This window comes from Sciurus vulgaris, assembly GCF_902686455.1.
Source record: "Sciurus vulgaris genome assembly, chromosome: 9".
Classification (NCBI taxonomy): Eukaryota; Metazoa; Chordata; class Mammalia; order Rodentia; family Sciuridae; genus Sciurus; species Sciurus vulgaris.
In genome coordinates, this window is record NC_136469.1 from 141,312,869 (window position 1) to 141,334,646 (window position 21,778).

The 21,778-nt window shown below is 50.3% G+C and overlaps 1 protein-coding gene across 3 annotated transcripts in view; it reads right to left on the reverse strand.

Annotated features, from left to right (window-relative positions):
* EVC2 (EvC ciliary complex subunit 2) overlaps positions 1 to 21,778 on the reverse strand; it is a gene marked incomplete at its 5' end in the record, with an annotated part of 107,276 nt that overhangs the window by 49,907 nt on the left and 35,591 nt on the right. For all 3 annotated transcript variants that reach the window (XM_079154319.1, XM_079154318.1, XM_079154320.1), the window contains 2 exons: positions 17,322 to 17,461; positions 20,176 to 20,310. In XM_079154319.1, coding sequence (XP_079010445.1) covers positions 17,322 to 17,461; positions 20,176 to 20,310 — 275 coding nt within the window. The remainder of the gene's footprint in view (positions 1 to 17,321; positions 17,462 to 20,175; positions 20,311 to 21,778) is intronic.

Genomic DNA, 21,778 nt, shown 5'->3' on the forward strand with positions numbered 1-21,778 from the left:
ATCTCTCCTGCAGGCCTGTAGAGGACAGGAAGGAGCCATTTTACAGCTGGGACACAGGGGCCAGAAACTAGGGGAGGCGATTCCTGGCAAACCCAAGTGTGGCCCAAAATATAGGCCCGCAAACCCCCACTGCACACCATAGGTGTGCCGGGAGAAAATCAAAGGTGGAGAGAGGTGGACACAGGAGACTGGTCTGGAAACCCACCTGAATCTCCCCTCCCCCTCCAATCTGGCTGCTTGCAGGACTCGCTGGGAGGAACATGCCTGGCCAGGGATTCAGAAGGGCAAGGGCGGGAGAGACTGAGCTTCAAGACTGAACCCAAAACCAGGGAAGGTGGGGTTTGCAGGTAACACAGTGAACTAAGAATTGGTTCCTCCACCACATGAATGGAACCCAGGAAAGATCCTGGGGTGCAGTCTTCCATGTGGTCCAGCAGCTGCTGGGCACTGGAGGTGCACTGATTTAGAATCTCCAGACCATCCAGCGAGAGCCTGCAGCCTACCTGAGCCTAAACCCCGCCTCCAGGCCTTCAGCCTGTGGGATTGCCTCTCTCACCTTGAGGGTGGAGCAAGCATCAAACTCCAGGAACTGCTGAGAAAGGAAGCTGAGACTTCTGAACTCCAGTGGGAACAATTTAACTTTTCGAGATTTTTTTGTTTCTTTTTTCTTTTCTCTGTTTAATTATGACTTAATGGTTCATGGACAATTATACATATATATATTTGTTCTTTTTTCATTTCTAGCATTTTTTGAAGGCAGTTATTCTTCATGGATCAGTATTTTGAGAACCAAGATCTTTGAGTAGTATATTTCAGTCTTGTTTGGAATCATTTATTTTTATTGTTATTTTTAATTTTTAAAATTTTTCTTTATATATATATTTTTCTCTCACTTGTCTGTTTCTCTTAATTCTCTTTGTCTCTTTTCTTCAATCTAACAATCTCTTATCCTTTCACTCTTCCTTTCATTTTTTACTTCTACCTTCTCTCTATCTCCCTCATAATCATCACATCATACCCATCTGTTCTCTCCCTGTTCACCATTCAAAATTGTAAACCCTTCAGCAAATTTACTGTTTTATTATGGGTAATAACTGATCATATCATTTCTGTTTATTGTGACAATATTGTGGACATCAGGGCAGGAGCTATTTGGTTTAATGCTATATACTGTTTGCATTGGCTATTGTTATTATTTGTCCCCCCCCAAATGGTGAGGTACTAGAAACCTTCAGGGGTACTCAAAGTCCACAGGATAGAAACTCTACTGCCTCAGAACCTCAGATGGATAGAAACACACATAACATGAAAAAACAAGATAACAAATCACCCTAAACAAACCAAGATAATTCAATAACAGAATCTATAGACAGCACAGTGGAAGAAATATCAGAGAAGGCGTTTAGAATGTACATAGTTAAACTGATCTGTGAGACAAAGGAAAATGTAAGGAATGAAATCAGAAAGAAAATACAGGAAGTTAAAGATTACTTCAATAAAGAGAGATTCTGAAAAAAAAAAAAAATCCAAGAAGAAATCCTCAAAATGAAGGAAACAATAAACCAAATTAAAAAGTCAATGGAAAACATCACCCACAGATTATACCTCTTAGAAGACAGAGTTTCAGGAAATGAAAATAAAATATATAATCTTGAAAATAAAGTTGACCACGGAAAAAAAGATGCTAAGAGACCATGAACAGAACTTCCGAGAAATATGGGATAACCTGAAAAGACCAAATTTAAGATTTATTGGGATGGATGAAGGTTCAGAGATACAAACCAAAGGAAAGTACAAGTTTTTCAATGAAATGATATCAGAAAAATATTCAAAACTAAAGAATGAAGTGGAAAATCATGTACAGGAGGCTTACAGGACCCTAAATATACAAAATTACAACAGACCCACACCAAGGCACATTATTATGAAAGTGCCTTACAGAATAAGAATAGAATTTTAAAGGCTGCCAGAGATAAACAACAGGTCACATTGAGAGGGAAATCAATCAGGATATCAGCTGAATTATCAGCTCAGACCTTCAAAGCTAGGAGGTCCTGGAATAATATATACCAAGCTCTGAAATAAAACTGATTCCAGCAAAGAATATTATACTCAGCAAAATTAAGCTTCAGAATTGATGATAAAATAAAAAACTTCCATGATAAAGAAAAGTTAAAACAATTCACAACTAGAAAGCCTACACTACAAAACATAATAAGGTATTTCATGAAGAATAAATGAAAAATAAACATGAAAATCAGCAAAAGAAGGAGTTACACTAGAAGAATAGTAAAACAAAGGAGAAACAAATTCAAAGTAAAAACCAAAAATAAATCAAAATGCCAGGAAATAAAAAGTATTTCTCAATAATAACACTAAATGTAAATGGCCTTAAACTCATCAATCAAAAGACATAGGCTGGCAGATGGAATTAAGAAACAAAACCCAACAATATGCTATCTCCAAGAAACTCATTCATCTCATAAGCAAACACATACATATACTGAAGGTAAAAGAATGGGAAAAGAAACATCATTCACATGGATCTCATAAACAAGCAGGATTTTCTATCCTCATATTAGATAGAGTGCACTTCAAGACAAAGTTAATCAGAAGGGACAAAGAAGGATATTTTATACTGCTTAAGGGAATTTTACAATAACAAGACATACAATCATAAGAATTTATTCCTCAATCAATAGAGCACCTACATGTATCAAAGAAAACCTTCTCAATTTCAAGAATCAGACCACAACACAATAATACTGGATGGCTTTAACACAACTCTCTTACCACTGGAAAGATGTTCCAAACAAAAACTATATAAAGAAACTTAGATCTAAAAAATACAATTAATAATTTAGACTTAACAGACATATATGGAATATTTCATCCATCAATGAGTGAGTACACTTTCTTCTCCACAGCACATGGATCCTTTTCTGAAACAGACCATATCTTCGATCATAAAGCAACTCTTAGCAAATACAAAAAAATGGAGATAATACCTTGCATTCTATCAGATCACAATGGAATGAAATTAGAAATAAATGATAAAATAAAAAATAGAAGTTACTTTAACACCTAGAGACTAAATAATACACGACTGACTAACCAATGGATAGCAGAAGAAATCAGGGATAAAATATAAAAATATTTAGAGGTAAATGAGAACAGTGATACCACCTATCAAAATATCTGGGACACTATGAAGTCAGTTCTAAGAGGAAAAATTCATTGCATGAAATTCATTCATTAAAAGGACAAAAAAATCATCAAATAAATAACTTGACACTACATCTCGAAGCCCTGGAAAAAAAACAAACTGACACCAAAAGCGGTAGAACACAGGAATTAAATTAAAATCAGAGCCAAAATCAATGAAATTGAAACAAAACAGCCTCAATTAAAAAAATAAAATATTTGGAAATCAATCTAACAAAAGAGGTTAAAGACCTCTACAATGAAAATGACAGAATGCTACAGGAAAAAATTGAAGAAGACCTTAGAAGATTGAAAGATCTCCCATGTTCTTGGATAGGCAGAATTAATATTGTCAAAATGGTCATACTACCAAAAGTGCTATACAGATGAAGTGCAACTCCTATTAAAATTCCAATGATTTTCTTCATATAAATAGAAAAAGTAGTCATGAAATTCATTTGGAAAAACAAGAGGCCCAGAATAGCCAAAGCAATCCTCTGCAAAAAAAAAAAAAAAAAAAAGAAGCAGGAGGCACCACAATACCTGACATAAATTGTACTAGAGCTATTGTAACAAAAATGGCATGGTATTGGTGCCAAAACAGACATGAAGACCAATGGAACAGACTAGAAGACAGAGACAAACATAAATACAGTTATCTCATACTAGACAAAAGTGCCACAAACATAGATGAGAGTAAAGATAGTCTCTTCAACAAATGGTGCTGGGAAATTAGAAATCCTGATGGTGCAGAATGAAATTAATCCCCATCTCTTACCCTGCACAAAACTCAAAGTAGATCGAGGACCTAGGCATTGGCCCAGAGACCCTGAGCCTACTAGAAGAAAATGTAAGCCCAACTTTACATCATGTTGGCTTAGGAATCAACTTCCTCAAAGTGCAAGAAGTAAAATCAAGAATCAAAAAGTGGGATGGTATCAAGCTAAAAAAAGTTTCTTCACAGCAAAGGAAACAATCAAGAACGCGAAGAGAGAGCCTACAGAATGGGAGAAAATCTTTACCAACTACACCTCAGATAGAGCAGTGATCTCCAGAATATATAAAGAACTCAAAAAATTTAGGAAGGAAGGAGGGAGGGAGGGAGGGAGGGAGGGAGGGAAGGAAGGAAGGAGGGAAGGAGGGAGGGAGGGAGGGAGGGAAGGAAGGAGGGAAGGAGGGAGGGAGGAGGGAGGGAGTAGGGAGGGAGGAAGAAGCAGATAAAAGCAGTAGACGGAGCTATCAGAGCCAGACACGGGGGCAAGAAGACTTCCCAGAGGAGGTGGTCCCAGGAAGGGCAGCACTGGCCAGGCCAGGGAGCAGTGTGGGCCGGGTGAAGACGGGCACCTGAGAGGAGGACCCGGGAGCTGTTCTGTTTCACAGGCAGGTTCTTGGAGGCCCTCCGGGCAGGCCGACCCAAGCCCCTCACCCCCGTGGCTGTGCTTTCCAGTTTACTCGGGTTTCGTCACCTGAAGACGGGCTGTGGCAAGCACGGGTGACGGCCCACGGCCTCCACGTGGACTCTGGCGACAGTGAGAGGCGAGGAGCTGGCTGCAGTGGGCACCTGAGGGTGGAGCAGGTGTGCAGAGCCAGCCGCCTGCTCCCCACGCAGAGGCCGATGGAGCCAGAGGCGGGGCCGGGTGAAGGTGCTCTGCTGGTGGCACTCTCTGAAGGCCACCCACATCCGGAGGGGGGACGCACGTGTGGGAGGGAGAGATCAACAGCCTGAGCATCCCCGGGGAGGCCTCACATGGACCAACGGCACATCAGACGTGTGGACGGGGAGGGACCAGCCACTTTGCCACCCACGGGGCCCACTGGACCCTGGGCCCTGGAGTGTGGTGGGCCCCTGAGGGACATGCATTGTTCTCCACGCCAGGGCAGCTCTGCCCAGGGCTGCTGGCCACACGGCTGCCCTGTGTCTCTGTGATCCAAAGGGGCCCCGAGGCTGGTCCTCTGATTCCTCAGCGTGTTCAGCAGGCTACACGGTTAATGCCACCCCCGAAGGAACCCAGCAGTGTGCACAAGTTCAAAGAGCAAACTCTCCTCTGCTCGGAGACAGAAAAAACAGACTTCGCCCCTTCAGTGTCAGGTGGCTGACAGAGTAACAGCTCCCCAGCGATGTCCCCACCCTGGTCCCCGCAAGGGGGAATCAGGGTGCAAATGGAGTCGAGGTTGCTCGTCGGCTGACCTTGACTCAGAGAGATCAACAACCAGGGTCTTTAAAATTGATAGAGGGAGGAAGAAGTGGGGTCAGAGTCACGGCCGGCAATGGGAAGGAGAAGGCAGAGGCAGGAACGAAGATCGCCGGCTTTGAAGACAGGGAGGGGTGCGAGCGGGGACGCGGCCAGCCTGCAGAAGCTGGGGCAGGAAGTGGACCTCCCCAGAGCGGGCACCTTGATTTCTGCCTGGTGAGACCCACTTTGGACTTTGCCCTCCAGAACTGTAAGATGATACACTCATGTTGTTTTAGCCACGGAGTGTGCAGCATATTATTACTGCCACCAAGTGTGCGGTAGATTATTACAGCCACCAAGTCCACAGTAGACCGTTACAGCCACCAAGTCCACAGTAGACTGTTACAGCCACCAAGTGTTGAGGGCCGTCTTGGACAAGATGGTGCCTGGCAGTGAACCAAAGGGTGCTGGCTGCAAAAATGAGGAAGGACCTAAAAAGGCTGTTTGCTGTTACTAGTTCCTTGGAGACTTATGACGTGTTAACGCCAGGCTCAAGGATTGGCTATCTAAAATTATGCCGCGTGTGGACAGCTCGTGATTTATATAGTGTTATGCTGGCATTCCCCTACAGGCTCTCCCGCGTGAGAGAAAGCTTTGCTATGATTGGCTGATAAGCGAGGAGCCGGGGGGAGGAAGGGGGGAGAGGAGAAAAAGAGAGAAGTAGTGGAAGGCAGGGGACAAGAGAAACAGGGAGGACGCAATAAATCTCATCAAACTAAAGATTAGTGGTGTCTCCTTTCTCCGTGCCGGTTCTGCTGGATGGAACAACCAAGTCCACAGCAGATGATTACAGCCACCAAGTCCACAGTAGATTATTACTGCCACCAAGTCCACAGGAGATGATTACAGCCACCAAGTCCACAGTAGACCATTACTGCCACCAAGTCTGCGGCAGATGATTACCACTGAAGTGGAAGCTCACCCCTCGCTTGACTGCGTCACCGTCCTTCCCTTGCCCTGACTAACTTACACGGAATGGGGCTGCGTGTGTTCTCCAGGTGGCAGGGGCTCTCCAGGCACTTTCTCGGTGGTTCGCTGCCAAACCATCTGCTAGCTAAAGGGCTTCAGTGAAGGACTGTCCCCCCACAGCATAATGAAGACCACCTTCTGTTGTTCAGCATTTGAAATAAAAACTGCAGAGTTTTCATGGTTTAGATGTGAGGTGCCCCCCAAATGCTCGAGTGTGAGACAAGGCAAGCATCTTCAGAGGTGAGATGACAAGATTACGTGAGCTGTGGCCTAACTGGTGGCTTAATCCACCTGTATGGTTTAACCTGGTGGTAACTGCAGGCTGGAAGAGGTGGCTCACTGGGTGTGGCTCTAGAGTTTATGTCCTGTCTCTGCTTCCCTGTTGCCATGTCTTGGGCTGCTTTCCTCTGCCACTGCCTTCCACCACGATGTTCTGCCTCGCCTTGGCCAGAGCCACGTAGTCAACTGACCACAGACTGAAACCATGAGCCAAAATAAACTTTTCCTCCTCTGAGCTGCTCTGGTCAGGTCTCCTGGTCACAGTAATGCAGAGCTGACTACCATAAAACAAAGAGGCTGGCATTTGGATTTTTTTTTTTTTTTTTTTTTTTGTGGTGCTGGGGATTGAACCCAGGGCCTTGTGCTAGTGAGGCAAGCACTCTACCAACTGAGCTATATCCCCAGCCCCGAGGCTGGCATTTGGTAGCAATGGTTCCAGCAATCCTCTCTGTCCCCGGACGCTGGCTGCAAATCAGCCAGAGCCCACAGCTCACCCTTCCCGTTGGCCTGGGAAGGGGTGCTCAAAGGCAGCTTGGGTGGCTGACAGTCTCAACGTCCATCACTGTGGCTAAGCTGTCTGCAGCATCAACAACAAAAACTGTCAGCATTCCAAAGCCACAAAGGAAAGAAAAGTTCCCTTTAAATCAGTTAAACCTGCACACTATTCATGAAATTCACTCTCATCTGTTAACTTCCCAAATGGCCTCAAAAGAGGAAAATAAATACTAAGAATTCATCATGCACAGGCTTAGGTCCACCGATAGAGGCAAATTTTAAATTATTGAGACAACAGTGAAATACACCTATTTTTTCTATCTCCCAAAACAGTCCCTAATGAGTCCAAGAGGCAGAGACACAGGCGGTGGGCTCCTTTACCACTTCAAACACTTGGCAGAGTTGGCAGAATTCACACGCTGCTTTCCTGGGGAACAACATCTTCTCAGGTTCCAAAGCCGTCGTCTTGTGACTGTATTTCAAAGATGGGCTTGTTTGTGGGGACAAGGTGTGCCGCTCAAAACAACTGTTCCAGGGACATCCTCTAACAGATGGCCTGCTTCACGCAGGGGTTTAAAACAGTGCCCAGCACTCTAGATGCCCTTACGCAACGTAAGTCATTAAAACTTGTGAGCGGGCTCACCTGCGACAGCATCTTCCCAAAAGAAAGAGTGCTGCTTAAATTATCTGAGAACTGACTGACACTGATCAGCTGCTGATGATAAAAAGGAGAGCGACACAGGTGTCGTCTTTTCTTATTTAGTCCATACAAAAATTAATCAAGCTCTCCCCAGATGGCAAGCAAGGCGTCAAAGCCATACAAGGATACACCTTGGAACACAAGGCAGTAAATGGCGGTAAATGTTGTCGCAAGGGACTGGTCCATCTACATGGAGGATCATTAATTTAGAAAACACCAAAATAGCCATGGCCTTTGTTTGCAGCATAAACGTGGCATCTTCAAGTTAGCTACTGTAAGCATAGTAGACCCACAAAAAACAATTCAGTATTAGTGACACTGAAATCTTCCTCATCGTAAGGCAATTTCCATGGACAGCCGATCCTGCAAGACTTCATGCCGAGATCATAAATCGTATTTATGTCCTGTTGATTCGAAAGCCTGGACAATGGAAATGTGGGAGAAAAATACCTCCCGAGTTGCTTCATTGTCCAAATTATAACTGGAGGTTAAATCAGGGTGCAAGCAGTCACCATAAGTGGGCATGAACCCTGAGGTCTGTTTAGGATGAACTCTAATAGACGCTAAGACACCAGGGGTCACACTTTGCATCTTTTGTCCAGGACATTCCTCCTCATAAAGATTTCTGTGGCCAGGGGTCCGACAGGGCTCTCCTGCTGTGCAGATAGATGCACGGTAACTCCCTTTGTCCTGAGGTTTACATGTCCCTGCCCTCACCCCACCGCTCGCTGGCCCTGTGCCCACAGGAGTCAGCTCTGGAGCAGACAGAAGCGAAGTGAGAGGTCCTCTGCCGGCTTCCAATCCTCCATGAACAGCCCCCCTCACCTGCTTCTAAGTGAACGCTGTCACCTTTCCTGGCAGGTGGTGTGTTTTATTAGGTTTGGAAGCACTAGCCTGAGAATCAGCCAACAGTTTCCAATCTGAGCTTCACTCCTCAGGAGACGGGTGAGCTCGGTGGGTTATGAAGACCACCGAGCCTATTTCCCTGGTGGTTAAGTGAGAACAGAATCGCCACATCAGAGAGATCCCTGAAGGATTAATAACGCCTCCTACATTCAGTTGGAATTTTAGCCAGCTTCTTCACTGCTGTGACCAGAAGACCTGACAAGAACAATTAGAGGAGGAAACACTTATGTTGGGCCTCACGGTTTCAGAGGTCTCAGGCCATAGATGGCCGACTCCATTCCTCAGGGCTCACGGTGAGGCAGGACATGGCAGAAGACTGTGGCGGAGGGAAGCAGCCGGCAACTTGGCACCAGGAATCAGAGAGACTCCACGCCAGATACAAAATACATACCCCGAAGGCTGTTCCCTCAAAGCTCAGACAGGGAGCAGGGTCTTCCTCATAGTTAGCTGACAACTGCCTCCCTGAAATGTCCATCATGGCAGATTCCACCATCATCTCCACCTTACAGATACCTGCTCACTGTGCTCACAGGAATACTGAATGCCTCCAATCCAGGCCCAACAGCCTTGGCTGCATGACAGGGACCTTGCAGGCCAAGGTGGAACTTAGGACTATGCCAAAGAGCAACAGGAAGTTGGGAAGGTTATTTGTCAATAGGTGACTCAGAACACTTCCCAGAAGAGATTCCTCTGGCTGAGGAGATGAGTGGTGTCAGTGAGAAGGGAAGAGGTGAGAGTTCTTGGAGGGACAGTGACAGGCTGTGCAGAGGCCAGACAGGAAGAGAGGAGGGGCCATCAGAACATCACCATCCAACAGCTATTTGCATATGAGAACTCTTTAAGTGGAGTTAGGCTGAGAACAGAAGGGCCTTTCTTCACCTCCTAGCTTAGCTCTATGCACCTACCCTCTCAGGTGACGTCCAAGTATCTCCTCCAATCCCTGGAGGGCAGCAGCAGTACAGGCCTGGAGCCAGGCCACTGTTTGCTCCACCCCATGCTGTGCCTGGAGCTGGGGTAATCTTACGGATTCTGATGCTGAGGAAACCTGGCACCCAAGTGTGACTTGGGGTGGATTAATTAAGTCCAGAGGCATAAAGGTTCCACCACTTGAGGCAGCCCCAGATGAGCCACTGCTAGGGGAAGACCTGCCAGGGCGCGGTCAGGCTGCAAATGACCAGAAAAGGCAGTTGGGGACAGAGGGAGAAATGCACCGAATTTCCCAGGACTTCCACTCAAGGAGATTGATTCTGGGTGGCAGGTCCTCTCTGCTGAGCACTTAGAGGGGGCACACACCACCGTGGTTAAGAAGGCCCAGCCTGCAAAGACCCCGGTGAATGTGAGCATCAACTGGACACCATGGGTATGTTCACGCTCACACACAAAGTGGCAAATAGCAAAAACAGCAAGACAAAGGTTGACCAGGAAGTAAAGCAACGGAGGTAGACCCCTGGTGAGCATGAGCTCTTATGAGGCAGAGGGCGGGACTGCCCACAGGAGGGCGGGGGCAGGGGACGGGTGCTGTGGTGGCTGGGCTGCTCCTGGCGCCTCCCTGCGCCTGGTCCACGTGGGCCTGGCACTGAGCGGAGCTTGAGAAGCACCTGCTGAGAACGGAAGGCGTCTGCGGGCACAGGACTCCTCAGAGACCTTTCATGGGGATGATGATGGAGCCAGCTGCAGCAACTTCACAGGGCCTGTCTCTAAATAAAATATAAAAAGGGCTGGGGGTGTGGCTCCGTGGTCAAGTGCCCCTGGGTTCAATCCCTGGTACCAAAAAGAAAAACAACAAAAACAGAAAAAAACAAAAAACAAAAAACAAAACAAAACAAAAAAAACAGGAAAAGAAAGCAGTGGGAAAGAAGGGCATTGTCTATCGGTGTCCTAAGACCTGCCCCACCACAGACTCTCCAGTGGACTGCCCGGCAATGGACATGAAGTCTCCAGCTCTGAATTTCCAGGGCACCTGCTCCATTTGACCCTGAGGGAAGTCCTGAGCTTCCATCCAGTCACAGAGAAGAGCCACCCCCACCTGGATGCGGCCACTCCAGTGAGTCTCTCCCATAATCTAAGACGAGTCTCCCTCTGATGGCCCCCAACCCTTGCGGAAGCCTGGGAGGGTGCCACCTTGCAGGCAGGGCTCTGGCCTCCCACCCTGGTGGGCCTCTGCTTACTGAGAGGTGACTGGCTGACATGCCACCGTCTGAACAGAAGCCACTCTGCAACCCACCTCGCCGGCCGCAGCCCCTCCTTTCACTTCTCCCCAGTCTCCTCAGTCCCGCCTCCGCGGCCAGGGCGACTGCCTGAGTGACGGCCTCAAAGACTTCAGATCCTACTTCTCCCAACCTGCAAATGTGGCCTCGTAAGGAGAAAGGGCCTTTGCAGATGTGACCAAGTGAAGGATCTCCACCGGGGTATTATGCTGGATTATCCAGTGGGCCCCAAATCCAATCCCAGATGTTGTCCAGGAGATGGGGACGTGTAAGGAGGGGCCGTGGGAAGGTAGAGGCTGGGCTGCTCTCTGCTCATCCAGAACCTGAGCAGCCTCTGGTGGCCCAGCTAGCGGCCGTCCTCAGGGGAGTTCTGGTGGCCTGAGGCACAGCACATCTGGGAAGATATCCCATTGGCTCCTGCTGTGAGTGACATGGCCCTTCTGCTCTGTGTCTGTAACCTCTGAGCCTCCCCCTGTGCCGGCAGCCACCTTGCAAGCAAGCAGTCAGCCACACGGCATCTCCTGTGTGCCAGGGGCTGTCTAGGCACCAGGGATCGACTAGTGAGCAAGACAGAGTCCCTGCCTCATGGAGTCACAGAGCAGGTGGGTAACACATCCCACAGCATTAAATGCGCATATGTGTGTATATGCACATCCGTGTATATATTTACATATGGCCACCTCCAGCAGCCTTCAGTGCTGTGCAGAAATATCAGAATTTTAGGATACAGAACAGTGTTGGCCCTGCTTCAGGGGGCCCCTCGGTAGCCCTGTGACCCTCCAATCCACTCTGTCCCTGCCCTGCTGCCCTGGCCACTCCTCTTCAGCCCTGGATGCTCACGTCCCTCCCTGTCTCCTGCGTGTGCCCACTCCTGTGCCCCCTGGCCTCTCTGGCCCTCCCCCAGCAGGGCCTCCGGCTACTGTTCCATGGTACACCTGTTCCTCCACTGCTGTCCCACCATGTCCCACCTCAGTGAGGACCTGCTGAAAGAATCAGTCAATTACTTTTCACAGTCTACGTCACGGACAAGCAAGCCAAAACGCAAACGAACCAAAGAGCCTTGGGAGAGACACTTTCCCTGGGCTCGGGCTTCTCAGTCGAGGAGCGCGACCTCATCGCTGCAGAATGTTTGGGAAGAGTGAAAACGAGGGGTACCACATGGCTGGCATAGAGCTACTTGGTCCGTGCAGGTGAGGCTTCCCTTCAACCCTATGTGATGTGTACCACCGAGCCTCGGCGTCGAGGGGGGTCTCCTGATAACAGAAACACGCTCAGGCCTGGATTCCTCGCTGTCCTTATTTTCTTTGCCTGTCTGAAAAATCTAAGCTCAATTAAACTTAAAAGACTCTTCTCTCAATAGAACAGTGCACTTGGAAGCACGCAGGCCTGGGTCCAAGTCTGCTACCACCTTAGCGAACCTTCCCGAACCTCATGTTGGAGGGCATGGTCAGGCCAGAGCTCCACACCAGGGGTGCACCATGCCTCCTGAAGCTTCCGGGACCAGCCAGTCTGCCCAGTTCCTCCTGCCTCCCAGTTCCAGCCCGTGTTGGGTCTGAGCCACCTGTACTGTGACAACAGTGAAGAAACCTGATTAAAAAAGGAAATGGCCCCCATCCTCTCTGTAAGAGGCAGCCCACGAATAAATGATGCAAAAGCCAAATAACCGAGCAAAGCAAGGAAACGTACTTCGTCAAAAATAAATCAGCAGGAGAGAATAAAGATAAGGCTCCGAAGGGTCTTGGAAATGAGGTAGCAATCAACTCACCTAAGCGACATGTTTAGAACCCAGCGAAAGCTGAAGTGAGAGTTACAAACGGGATAAATGTCTGCTGGAGGAGAAGGCTATTTTTAGCTATAAGACTATCAGAGATCTGCGTACTAAGCTCCTGACATCCTGAGTGACACTTCCTTTCTCAGAGCGCCTAAGCCTGACTATAAGCCAAGATAAAAAGATTAAAAATAATTGACAATGCTACAATTAAAAAAGAAGACCAGATTCCCCAAAGTAGCATCCAACCACAGTGCCTGAAACAGAATTGGCCTTCGATAATGCTTTCAGAAAGGCAGGGAGCAGGGAAACTGGCAACAAGAGGGGAGGGACAAATTGAGCTCTCATGCTGAATAATCTCAGGCCACGCTTGATAATCAATGTCAGACACTCTTCATGCAAATTAGGATCAGCTCCCTAGGAGCAATGCACATAAAATTCAGAGCTGCTGAGTGATGTGAACAGTAAGCTCTTCATAAACACGGACATTCCTATTGCATCGAGGCACCAGGACCAGCAACCTGCAGCAGCCGGCTGTGACCTCACATGACACAGGGAAAGACAAGAGAGTGGGCTTCTCACCTTCCATCAATTTCCAAATTGAAGACAAGGGCAGGAGGTTAATAATTTAAAGTACCACTTAATCTGTTCAAAAGGGTATAGAGAATGACCTACTTGCAAATTAAGTATCTAGGTGCTAATTACAAATCAAATCATTTGACTCTACTTTTCATTTCTGTGTTTTGGGAAAAAAAATGACTTTTAGCTAGGGCATGATTTGATAATTAACTGTTCATCATGTTAACATGTTAAGAGATATTTAGGAATCTCTGCCAGGAACTTTTTTCCCCATAGCTTACTCACTTCCCCAACTTCGGTCAGGGGGCAAATTTTAATTGTCAAGCTTAGCATTCTGCTTAGGGAATGAAGCTACAATGAACAAGGGCATCTGGGTGGACGCCCAAAGCTGAATGAGCCAACCCTGAAAGGCAGGAAAGGATCAGCAAGGCCCACTTCCCGCCAAGGTGCACGGTTAGCCTGCACTTCCGGGCTCCAGGTCGGGCTGCTCACAAGGCACTGGGTCAGCAAGGGGCATCCTTTCAGGCAGGAGGACAGTCACTCCCCACTAAGGACTCGAGTGGCATGAGTCACACAGTAAGTAGACACTCCCAAGAAGGAGAGGCAGAGCTGTCCTGGGCCTGTCCTGGATGCATCACCACATGCTGCAGGACACCATCTCCCACATCCAAGGAGGCAGGATCGGGCAGCTGCTCAAGTTTGCTTCCCAGGCCTCCTGCTCTCAGTGCCATCTCAAGGTTTTTAAGAAAGTGCCAGTCACTTGAACACATCTCTTTAGTACCTGCTAATGTGACCCGCGTTCAGCAGCAACTATCATTGTAGGAATGTTTACCTGCCAACAAGGGTCCTCCAAGTCATTAAATGTCAGTGTCCCCAGCAGAGAGACAAGGATGCTAAGGCTCACAGAATTTTGCAAAATCTAATGTGCCTAACACTAAATAAAGAAAAATCTGTTCTCACTTAGATGTGTAATTGTGGATCAACTTCTTAGGCTTCGTAAGGTCAGAGTCTTCAACTGTCAAACATCAAAAATAAGATGCCGGTTAAAGAGCATTATCCTGAGGACCAAACCAAATGAGGTATGTGAAAGAGACTGCACACTTTAAAATTTAAAACTGACATTAAAAAAATAAGGCCCTGTGGTTTATCAGCATAATAATTCTAAATACATAGAAATTACTCCCTAGTGGGCAGTGAGTGGATGAAGCTAGGAATCTGGAATCTAGAATCAGAAAGGTTTCCTGTAAATGGCCTCCAATTTGAGAGGTTGCCATATGGTCCTATTAGTCATGATGAGCTGCGTAAGAAGAAAGAAAAAACAGTAAAAATATAAATAAAAATAGTCAGATCCAACAAGGAGGAAATGAAGCCCATGGAAGGAATTAATCAAGATTCATCTTAATCTTGATTGGGGTAAGGCAATCTGTAAGCACACCCCTAGCTGCCTAGAAGGATAATATCCTACTCCTCAAATTATCATCGCAACTCTCACACATAAATGTCTGGCACATAACTGAAAATATTCAGGCACATAAGGAGAAAAGAAAATAGGATCACACGTTTGGAGGAAAAGTAGATAATAGAAAATGAATGTACAGTAATGGAGTTTTCAGAGACTTTAGATTACTCCTGCTTACTATGTCTGGGGATACAAAAGGTGAGATTGAGAATTTCAACAGACAACTGGGTGACTTAAAAAGGGGAACATACGAAGAAGTCACCTGGAAATTCCCAGTTGATGAACCTTATCTAATGACAGCTATGTGGCCGTGACCCATGTGCCTGGCTAGGAGAAATCCTGGGCAGTATAGCACCCTAAGAGCCTGGACCATGTAGCTAGACTGGCTTTAAAACCTGACCCTATTATGTACTAGCATGTGCTTGTGGGAAGGCCCAAGATGGCTAAAGTTAGGTCCCTTGCCCAGGCTTCCAGCAGCCTCTTTGGAGTGTGCAGCCCAGGTCATGAACACCCTGATTCAGTGTGTGTACTCGAGGGCACATCTGCTTGTACCCACTTAGGTACCCTGTTGGTTACCTCATGTGCCTTCTTTGTCAGGCCTGCATATGTATAAGAAAGGCCCATGGAAGGACTCAGGGGTTGGGTGGGTGTTACTTACTGCTTACTGCTGCCTCCAAATACAGCATGTCTACTATCCTAACTGTGTCTGGCATCTTCTTCCACCTGCCCGGATGCTGTAACTGTTGCCTGGGTCCGAGCCTCCACCCGACAGTGCCCCTGGGGAAGTCCCTGGACCTCTCTCAAGTCCTCATCTGAGAGATGGTAGAAACAATACCTGCCTCATAGGGTTGCTATGAGGATCTGTGAACTGGTTCTGTAAGGTTCCTACACCAGAATCTGGCACGATGTTCTACTGCACATCAGTCCAAGTCTTCATCAAACAGTACAGTCCAGGTCTTCATCAAACATGAAGAACTGAACTCGGTTCACTGACCATCACAGCACCTGGCTGGCCTCCCTCTCCAGCTGCCTCTTCTCTCTTGTCTGTACTCAGTGCCCCAACGCTCACCCCATGGCTCCACCTGCACTTCACCAGGGCACGTGATCATTTCCCACCCTCACCTCTGTCCTTTAACCTCCTCGATTAACCTATTGGAAAGCTTCCACTCCAGCCTCAAGAACGAGCTGTGACGTCACCTCTTCTGGGAAGCATTTCTACGCTCCTCTCAGAGGTGACGACGTCCCCTCTGCACTCGGCCAGCCCGACTTCTCCTGAGCACTCTGTGGTCACTCCTGTTTGCGTGCTGTCTTCCTCACCATGGTGGCTGGCCTGACTGTGCCTCACGCACCTCTTGTCTATGCCAAGCCTAGCGTCCAGTGCCTAGCAGTGCATGGATGTGGACGGCAGGCCGTGCCCTGCTCTAAGAGACACCACGGTGAACAGAAGAGCCATTTCAGGTTGTGCCTAACCCCGTGCTGCCACATTTTAGAAAGCAGTAGTTTGCCATGAGCCAATCCATTTTTAGTATCAGTGCTGAGGTGGAATGACTCTGTACCTTGTTTATACAAATAAACCCCTACCACCTGCCTAGCACAGCCACAAGGCACAAACTGATAAATAAGGTAACTGTGCTAATAAAAATGGCCACTGTGGACCTGTCAAATTAAATCAGAGCCACACAGCTGCATATAGCTGGTAGGCCCACACAGGGCCTACCAAACCTGTATCACAAAATCCAGACCAACGAGCTTACACACACCGGACCACCAAAGGAAGCAACCCCTTACCTGAGACCCATCAGAGGGGGCACCAAGGCTGGACAGCACCCTGACCCCATCACCTTGTCACAAAACTTGCCCGCAAAAGCACCACAGTGATGAGATTCTGATTCTCCCTCCCTGGGTTCCAGCTCGGTGCCGTTTCTCCTGGCCGGGTGACAACACAGCCCACTCCAAGCTGACGCGTGAAACGAGGGTCCATCAGTCTGGACCCTCACCTGGACGACTCTGCGGAACTGCTTCATGGAAACCCTTACCTGACCACCCACAGTCACTCCCTGCATTCATATCCGCTCTCTTTGCTCTTGAGAGAGCATCCTGCAACCCTGAGGCCACCTTAACCCTTTCTGTGATGTGTATGTACATGTACGTATCTATACACACACGCGCGCGTGGTAAAGTGTGGTGCGTGGCTCCGGGTTGGAGACAGAAGTGATTACGAGTGGAAGGAAGAGCACTGATTGCCTGGCTGACGACTGTCAGTTGACCACAAGTACACGCTGCGTAGTCACTGATGAAAGTGGCATGCCTGGGAACTACTGTCATTCAATGAATTCTGACATCACAGAAAGACACCGACATGTTTGGTCTGTGTTAATGGCATGCCTGTCTCCCAACATTAGATTGGGACAGCTGAGTGACAAATGACAGAGCGAGGGACGGATGCCCCACCTCCTCTCCTACCGCTGCAGCCAAGACACTCATCCCCAGGCTGGGAGCAGAATGGCATGGGGGTCCTTACTCCTCCAAGGCCTGCAGCATGCTCCCGGGGTCCTCAGAGGTCAGGATGTCCACCATCTGGTCGTTGAGAGAAAGGTCCTCGTTCACGCCGCCGGCCGAGGTGAGCAGCGAGGGCTCCAGCTTGCTCTCCGGGCGCTGAACCTTCAGGAGAATGCAGACTCGATGACTGAGTGGGCCTCCACAGGACCTCCCCACGCTGGGAGGGTCAGCAGGGAAGGCGGGAGTCCACGGTCAGAGGACCGCTCTGGGCTGGCCCTGCCACCGTGGCAGGCGAACTCGGACAAGCCACTGCTCACCAAAGAAAAGGAACCATGACTCCAACAGCCCTGCTCAAGAGCGCTGCGTGCTACAACGGGGCAGAGGACGAGGCCCTTCTGACCTACGAAGACCCCTACCCATGTTCTCGGCCACCCCCGCTGTCGTTGGGGAGGGGAAGCTCACGCCCAGCAGTACGGGCCTGCAGGTTTCTCCTCAGGACACACGATTACGGGAGCCTTAATGTGTTATGTCATAAAGCTGCCACAACAAGAGCCAGTGCCCCACTTGACAGATGAGGAAACTGAGGGTCAGAGTAGTGACGAGCACACTGACGGCCACACAGCTCCAAAGGAGCCAGGCAGGTGTATCCCCAATTGCTCCACCTCGAAAGGCATCTCCTGTTTTCTAGCACATTGTCTCACTGGCCACCGCTACGCCCAGAAAAATAAAGAAAACGTGAAAAGACTCCACTGCGTGACGCTGGGGGGAAGGACTGCAAGGGCCACCAGAACTCCAGCCACCCAGCTCTCCTCCCGCGGCTGGCTGGGACGGTCTGTCTGCAATCCCCAGGAAACGGACGCTGTCCTCCGTCACAGCATGGGCACCCCTCTCCTGCCAGAGGAGCCGGGACGGTGCACACGAGGTCTCATCAGATGGGCCCCTTCTCTCCTCACTTCTGCCACCAGGAGAGCGGCCACCCTCACTGTGCACGGCAATCCTCTGCCCCAGGAGACAGGCAGAGCCAGCAACAGGCCCCCTCGGCTGGACAGGACGTCCACCTCCAGACGCCAGGTCCCAGTCTGAGCTCGGCCACTGCAGCCGTCCAACCTCACGGACCTCAGTCTCCCCATCAGAGAGGGGGAGGGGGTGGCGGAGGTTCCTTCCCAGGCACTACGCCTGGGGTGGCACCTAGTCTCGGCAGCTCCAGTCCCCGATGGCCCTGCACAACCAACCAATGCCCTCCCGCCACTGCCCTCTGGCGAGTCTTAAGATGCTCCTCTGGCTCCACCACTACCACCTCGCTTTCCTTCTGTCTGTCCACCCGTCAACTGGCCAAGCGCTCACTCACCCCTTGGGCTCCACCCAGACAAGGGGCCACAGCAGACGCCACAGGCCTCGCCAAGTCCCCACCCTGACCAGCAGCACCCACCAGCCAAGCTCCACCAGCAGACGCCTCGGTCCTTCCCTGGAGGACCCTGCTGGCCTTCAGATCCATGCCTGGGACACAACGTCACCCCTTCTCCTTGCCTCCTGGCCCTGTCCTCAACCAATCGCTAGTGGCACTTGGGCAGGAGACGGCCCCTGCCGCCTGCCCCGCCCCCCCATGGTACAGGTCTCCCTCCTCGCCTCCGCCTGCCTCCTCCCCTCTCCCACCCTTACTTCTGGGGATCGCTTCCCACGTAAGCGCCTGATTTTGAATCCCGGCCTCAGGAGGTGCTGCGGGAGCCCAGGCTAAGAGAAGGAGGAGTGCGGTCAGGTCAGAGCTGGGTGGAGCCTGGCACAGACAGAGGGGAGCCCAGAGAGCCCCCGACCTCCAGGAAGTGGCCAACGATGACTGGCAGGGGAAGCAGGCCCTGGGTGCAGACGGCCTGGGAAGAGGACGGAGGTCTAGACAGATGAAGCACGGCAGCAGCTCAGCCCCCTGGACGTGCGTCACGCGCGCTGGCAGAGCAGGCTGTGACGCAGAGACTGGCAGGAGAGGGCAGGAGCCAGGCTAAGGCATCTGTGCTCCTGCGAGGACGGCAGCAGGCACCCAGGCCACCAAGCAGGCAGTGAGCAGGGCTGACGTGGGTGGAAAACACGCCTGCCCGGAGTCGGGGCTGGACGGCAGGGCCCTGGAACCCGGCCACTGGGTACAGCCATCCAAGGAGCCTAATCCAGAATCGACTCAAGCGTCCATCAGGAATGAACGATGAAGAAAGGGTGGCACATATCCAGGGTGGGACAGTACTCAGCCATCAGAAGATGACATCCTGTCACAACATGGATGACCCTGGAGGACATCGCACTGAGTGAACTGAGCCAGGCACAGGAGATGTGCTGCTTGGCCTCCCTCAGGAGCGGGAGCAATAGAGGCCGATCGGATGGAAGCAGAGAGTGGACTTGGGGTTGGGGGAGGCTACGAGGCAGAGGGAGCCTGGGCAGCGCTGCGGTGGACAGGAGAGGCTCTCTGCTCTACTGCACAGCAGGAGGCCGCAGGCCAGCGGACTGCACAGTTCCACATGCTGGAGGACAGGACTCAACGCTTCCACTCAAAGAAAGGTCAGTGTTTGAGGTGATGCTATGCTCACGTCCCTGATTTGATCATTGCACACGGTACACAGACATCGAAATACCATGCCCGACCCCATAAACTCGTACAATTATTCTGTCTATGAAAAATAAAATAAGATAATTATTTAAAAAATGAATCAGCCAGGGAGCATCTAAAAAGCACCAAAGGTGAGGACGCAACTCAGGACACACGGTCAGCACCTGGAGGAGCAGCGCGTGAGGCCCGCCCCCGGATCCCCGGAGGATCCCCATGGTGCAGGGCACCACCAGGCTGGGGATGAACCACGCCCTCCCCCACCCACTGCCCCGGGAAGAAGGCTCACCCCGCGTCTGGTAAGCACACCTCCCTGTAGACACTGGCATCTCGCCAGGAGGAAGAGCACCGTCCAGCTCAGCGCCAGGGAGACCAGGAAGGCAGAGAAGAAGGCGGCTGCGTGGAGACCATGGTTGGGTAGAACCTGCAGGAACACAGGGAGAGTCAGAGTCACTTGTGGCCACACTTGCCATCTGCCAAGGTAAGCAAATGACCAAGAGTCTCAGCCGAACACACGGGGTCAGGGAGAGCCGTCGGGGTTTAGAGCCAGCTCTCCCTGTGACTGGCTGGTTGCCTTGAGGCCCTTGCTGGCCCTCTCTGAGCCTGAGTTCCCTAATGGTGGTAAGAGGAATGTGAAGGCTTGAACAGAGCAGGGCCACCCAGCCTGAAGCCTGGCACATCACCGCACTTAAGAGTGCTCATTTCCAAAGTCAAACAGGTACCAAATCTAAGGCGGCGCTAGTGACCTGGGATATTTTCTAGCAGTAAGGGGCAGAATTTCACAGAGGCCAGTGGGCAACCCTGAATGCATCTGCGACCCTCACCCCAGGAGGCCGCCCATCAGAGGTGCAGCCAAGACACAGGGGAGAGGCAGGGGATGCGTGGCAGCAGTTCCCACGGGAGTCGGGCGGGCTCTGGGCAATCCTGCCGCTCCATAGGCTGGCAGAGGTCACCAGGGTGTGGCATGATTGGCAGACAAGGAGACATACCACCAGACGCCTGCAAGGAAGTGCCTGATGTGCAGCTGTGGGCAGTCGGGCAGCAGATAGCCCTGCTCTGAGGTCAAAATGAGCGGCAGCGAGCCACTGCAGCAGAGCGCAGCAGGGCATGACGGCCAGCAGCTGCGTCTGATGAAGGACACCCAACGGGCCACGCTGGCTCCCCACCGGGATGGCTACGGATCTGGACCCCACCTCTTCCTCTACCCAGTCCTGGCCCCTCCCTGTGCCCCTCACTAGAGGTGTCACCTGAGGGTGGATGAGTCCCAGCCACAGGACTTGGCCGTCATCTATTAACACAGATACAAAGCAAAATCAGAAGGGGAAGAGACGCATCCTGCAAGCCTCAGGAAGACAGTGCACATGCTTCCAAGAGCCCCTCTGGGTGCAGCACGCAGGAGGTGCCCAATCCCCAGCAGCCAGCGGGACCACCTGTAAGGTGCCGGCCGCCTGCGAGGCTCAGTAGCACTTGGCGTCCTGGGTTCTCACCCAGCTGGCAACGTAGGCCCCTCTGCTTGGCATGTACAAGATTCCCAAAGGAAGAACGTCTTCAGTATCAAATGCACCAGCTTAGTTACGGCAAGCCACGCTCATAAGCCTGGCAAGAAGTGGAACACTCCTGAGATCCAAGTAACCAGACGCCAGCTCAGGCCGACCCGGAAGCCTGCCTGAGAGAGCAGCCCAGCCCCAGGGGCACCCTCTCCGCACCTGGAAATGCACCGTACCCATAGCTGACTCCGCAGCTCCAGAGAAGCTGGAGAACCCGGGAGGCAAGTCTAATTCGAAACGGCGGCAGACAACGGGGACTTTACTGCTCAAGAGCCAGTGACAGGTAACCCATAGCTCATTCCAATGGCCACATGCAGGTGATAGTCAAGGGCAAGTCCTTCTGAC